The sequence below is a fragment of the Pteropus medius genome, unplaced genomic scaffold (genome assembly GCF_902729225.1).
Source record: "Pteropus medius unplaced genomic scaffold, Ma_sr-lr_union100, whole genome shotgun sequence".
Lineage (NCBI taxonomy): Eukaryota > Metazoa > Chordata > Mammalia > Chiroptera > Pteropodidae > Pteropus > Pteropus medius.
In genome coordinates, this window is record NW_024350325.1 from 6,746,552 (window position 1) to 6,751,944 (window position 5,393).

The window sequence follows — 5,393 nt, forward strand, 5'->3', positions numbered from 1 at the left end:
CTTCTTCTTCTTCTTCTTCTTCTTCTTCTCCTTCTTCTTCAAAAAGTCCTTGTACCATTTCTTATAACACTTGGTTTGGTGGTGATGAACTCCGTAAACTCTTTCTTGTCTGGGAAACTATTTACTTGTCCTTCGATTCTAAATGATAACTTTGCTGGGTAGTAATCTTGGTTGTAGGTCCTTGCTTTCCGTCACTTTGAATATTTCGTGCCAATCCCTTCTGGCCTCCAAAATTTTGGTTGAGAAATCAGCTGATAGACTTGTGGGAGCTCCCTTGTAAATAACTAACTGCTTTTCACTTGCTGCTTTTAGAATTATTTCTTTGTCTTTAACCTTTGGCATTTCATTTATGATATGTCTTGGTGTGAGCCTCTTTGGAGTCATCTTGTTTGGGACTCTCTGTGCTCCCTGGGCTTGTATATCTATTTCCTTTGCCAGATTAGGAAAGTTTTCTGTCATTATTTCTTCAAATAAATTTTCAATTCCGTACTCTCTCTCTTCTCCTTCTGGCATCCCTATGATGTGAATGTTGCTATGCTTGATGTCATCCCAGAGACCCTTTAAGTATTCTCATTTTTTTTAGATTCTTTTTTTCCTTGTTGTTATTCTTAGTAGGTGTTTTCTGCTACCTAATCTTGTAAATCACTGATTTGATTCTCTATTCCATCTAGTCTACCATTGATTCCCTCTAAGGTATTCTTCATTTCAGTTATTGTATTCTTCATTTCTGACTGGTTCTTTTTTATGTTTTCCATCTCTATTTCAGTGTTTTCTATCTTTTTTGTTAAAGTTCTCACTGAGTTCATCTACTCTTCCCTTAAATTCATTGAGCATCCTTATAACCAGTATTTTGAATTCTGCATCTGGTAGATTTCTTGTCTTCATTTTATTTAGTTCTTTTTCTGGAGCTTTGTTCTGTTCTTTCACTTTGGGATATGTTTCTTTGTCTCCCCACTTTGGCTGCATCCCTGTGTTTGTTTCTATGTATTAGGTAGAGTTGCTATGTCTCTTGGTCTTAGCAGGGTGGCCTTATGTAGCAGATATCCTGTAGAGCCCAGTGGCAGTCTCCCTGGTCACCTGAGCTGGGTGTTTCAGGTGTGTCCCTTGTTTGGGTCGTGTGTGCCTTCCTGTTGTCGTTGAGCCTTGGTTGCTGTCTGCACGTCAATAGGAGGAATTGACCCTCAGGCTGATTGGTTGTAAGGACTAGCCATGACTACAGTAGAGGAACTGTTATGCAGGAGCTGACCCTACAGAGCAGGATTCAATTTATCAGGGCTCTGGTGCCTGCTCAGTCTGCCCTCTGGTCATCCTCATATGTGTCCCTGGGTGGTGCTCTGGCTAGGTTTGTAGCTAACCTCCAGGGGTGCCAACCCAGGGGTGCCAACCCACTGCAGGCCAAATTCAGCTGCAGCTTGTGCCCTGCCCGAGGCCACCTGGCATGAACCACCAAGCAATTCGCCAATGGCCAACACCTGCACTAAACTGAAGCTGGCTGCCTCTGGTGCCAGTCTTGGGGCTGCTCATTGAGAGATATGGAACACACCCAGATGCTGCTTGTTTGCGTTTTGTGAACCAATAGAGATTTTAGGAAAGTCTACAGCATAAGCCAAGATAGGTCATTTGTATGGAAAAGCCACTGGAAGCATCTAGGGTAGGGCAGGGTTTCAGGGAATCTCCAGAGCAGAGCAAACAGTGTTAGCCACGTTGATTAAGACTTAGACATGTTGCCTGCCTCTGTCTGCATGCTGGGAGTGGGGAGGGTTCAATAAAGGAACAACGTCCTCTGCCCCAGCACTTCTGTCTGGGAGAAAGCTGTGCCTCCAGTCCTCACTCTAAAGCCAGACAATTCAGTTCATTCCCTTGTGTCACCTTTCAAGCAGTGCTGGAGTTCAAAGCGAGCATGTCCACATGCAATTGCTTTAAGAGGAATACGTCGGATCCATGTCTCAGTCAGTCACAATCTCCACTGGTTTTCAAAGCCAGAAGTCTTGGGGACTTCTTTTCCTGACATTTGAACCCTGAACTGGGAGACTAGTGTGGGGCTGGGACAAGTCTCCTTGCTCCTCCGAGGGGACTTCTGCAGCCAATACATCTCTCTTGATTTTTTAATACCACATGCAGGTATGGGACCAGCCCGTTGTGCATCTGTGCCCCTCCTACCCAACTCGAGGTGGTTTATTATCTTTGTCTTTAATTGTAGGACTTCTGTTAAACTAGAGTACAGGCAATCTCAGTGATGGTTGTTCTGAAGTTTAGTTGTAATTTTGATGTGGTTGTGAGAGAAGGCCAGAACAGCATTTACCTACTCTGCCATCTTGACCAGAAATTCTCCATGAATTTTTAACGATAACAATGGTGATAGATGGTTTAAAGTATGAGTACAGCAGCAACACACATAAAATTTTGTCAACTTTATTCACTCAAAGTGTATCAAAATATTGATAAGTTGATGAAACCTAATGAAATAAACTTGTCTCAAAAAAGTTGAGATCTATTCAACAAGAATATTCCTGAATTTTGACTCCAGATTTATCTCATAGATAGTAGCTCTTACCCTGTATCTCAACTTGTATTCCACTTCTATTTGAACACCTTCATGAGAAAAAATACATATATATTTTCATCAAGTTAGGTGGAAGCAAATGCTGTTCAAACTTTAGCCATATAAATTCATAACAGTTCTGGAATTCATTACTGACTTTTGTTATTACAGAGATCCCATACCACTTAGGAACTTTTCTTAAGTATTCCTCAGCTCTATCAAGTCCTCTCAAAACTAAGCTAAACTAATAGGACAGATTCTTGAGTATTCAACACAACCCGAGGTCCACACTTGAAAGACTACTGTAGAAACTTAATTCATAATCATACTCCTCAAATATCTGTGAATTTCTTCTGAAACTGTGTCTTTATTTCCTAAAATAACTCTGGAATAACACAAAGCATGTGATTCTAGTGAGTTCCAGATAGTGCAACAAAAGGAAATGAGGATAGTCTCCAATTACCATCTCCTTAATCCACACATGAGCCAGTTAGGATGCTTTTACTAGGAACAGAAAATTCATCTCAAACTGGCTCAAACATTGAACAAGATTTATTGGCTCACATTACTTAAAATTCAAAGCTAGTACAGATGGGCATAATTTATTCGGGACTTCAGCTCAATGTCTCTGCACTTCTCTTTACTTTATCATTATCTCTTATGTGAGCTTCTTTAGGATGACTTCCCAATACAACACAATGATAGCAACAAGTTCAGTCTTTATTTCTATATTCTTCATCATCTGAGAGAGAGAGAGAGAGAGAGATTTCTTATGTCCCAGAACTCCCAGTAAATTTTCCAAGTATCACATTGATTAAGCAACCTCTGAACCAATCCCTGAGATAAAGGAAATGCTATGCATTGAATGTATTAGGTTACCTGAAGCAATTGTGGGGATAGGAGAGGTAGGGCAAGACCTGCATTTGTAGCATTTGCCATGGTGTAAATATTTCCACCTTAGCCGATAGGTGAAAGAAAGAGAGAAAATGAAAAAATTATGAAGAATGTCAGCAATATTGTCACAAACAGGAAGGAATAAGTAACAGAACACATTAGAAAGCATTGGAGGGAAACTATGCCTTTTCCTGAGTATATGCTACTGATATAAGATCACTTGATAAAATGGTTACATACATAAAGACTAGACTAATAGATACCAAAATATTAACAGTTGTTATTTCTTGGTGGTGAAATTATGAATAACCTTCTTCTTTGTTTTCTTAAATATACATATATATGAATACACATATTATTTTTATTATAGGAAAAAATATGTTCTTAATATTACTTGCCAAAACAAAACCAAAGCACATTAAGGAACAGATGCCAGAATTTAGCACTCCTAATGTAACATTCCCTATTTAATTATGTATAATCAAACAACAATCATTTCTCTCATGCAAAGAAATAGAATGAAATTGTTTAGTAAAGGAAATGGCTGATTTTCCACATTATAAATTTGCTTCTTCTGCAACAGTCATTCAAATTTGTATTGATTCCCCTTTATCTACCATAATAGTTTTCATGAATTGTTCCAAAACATTTTTTGACTGTCCTAAATTATTACGTAAGAATTTTACAAACATTACTTATATTAGTGGTAACGGTAGAGCTGGAGAGCATTGCACCTTCTCCAAGCTGCAGGACCAAAACCACCAATAGTATGGTTGAACTTGGGACCCTTTTCAAAGCCACAGCTCTTGAGGCCAGCAGATGTCAGCCCTCGCATTTCCCTGTGCTTGTGGACTGGTTTGGTGACCCTCTGGATGTCAGGATTCCGTCTGATGGCTTTATGGAATGGATCAATAAGGATAACCTCGAAGAATTTGTATGTGGAATCTTCACCAACCCAGTAGGAATTCAGAACCCTCAGAGCCCCACAGTGGTATCTAGCTTGCTCCTCGGCAACAGACTGATGAAGGCTTCCAGCGAACTTTGGCTGTTTAACACCATGATGGACAGGCTTGCCGTAGGTCGCACCCTTGGGAACTGGGCGTTTGCAGCCACCACAGCACACACGAATCTGATATATGACATAACCTTGCTTGGCTTTGTATCCCAGCCTGCGCACTTTATCTGGCCGGGTGGGATGGAGGACCGTGTGGATTGCAGAGGGCTGGCAGTACTGCCACCAGCACACCCTGAGAAGAAAGCGCATCACATGGGACTGCTTCCTCCTCCATAGCTCCTGGATGTATTTGTAAGCCCCCATCTTGGCTTACCTGATGGCTGTGGTCAGACAAAAAAAAGGCCAGAAACATTTTGTTGACATTCATCTTTTTAACAATATTCCAAAATTTTAATTGGAACAAAAAATCATCAAAATGAGTGCATATTTTATAGATTGATTATTTTATTCAACTATTACTGTGGTGCTTACTTAGAGCTGCAAGTCACAAAAGAATGGGGAAAAAATGATGAAGTCGATGGACCAGAAAAACTACCTATTAATTACATCAAGGATTTAAATTATCAAAAACTAAGTAATTCTTTTTGTTTAAAAAATTATAATGTCTAAGTGACAGATGAAATGAAATAAGATAGAAATTCATCTTTCTTCCTCTGTGCCTCATTCACAAACCTTTTTGTTAATTTCAAAACAGAAAGGATGAAGAATTAATGAGATTTTTGCCCAAAGCATATTCCTCTAAGCCATATCTATTTCAATTAGAAATTCACAAAAATAATGTGTGCTTTTTCAGTGATTCTTGAAAAACAATTCAATAGCTTCCAAATGGCAATTTCAAAAGATAAAGAAATTTTACAAATATATTTAAGAAACAACTATCCAAATCTGTAATTTTCCTTCTTGAGTCTTTTCAAATCGAAGGCTTCAGAGTAAATGTTTTAG

General features: G+C 39.2%; 1 protein-coding gene across 1 annotated transcript; it reads right to left on the reverse strand.

The window, feature by feature from the left end:
• Positions 1–4,136: 4,136 nt before the first annotated feature.
• Positions 4,137–4,754, reverse strand: LOC120583805 (60S ribosomal protein L15-like). Its single transcript, XM_039839236.1, has one exon. The coding sequence runs from the start codon at positions 4,752–4,754 to the stop codon at positions 4,137–4,139; it is 618 nt and encodes a 205-aa protein (XP_039695170.1).
• Positions 4,755–5,393: the final 639 nt, after the last annotated feature.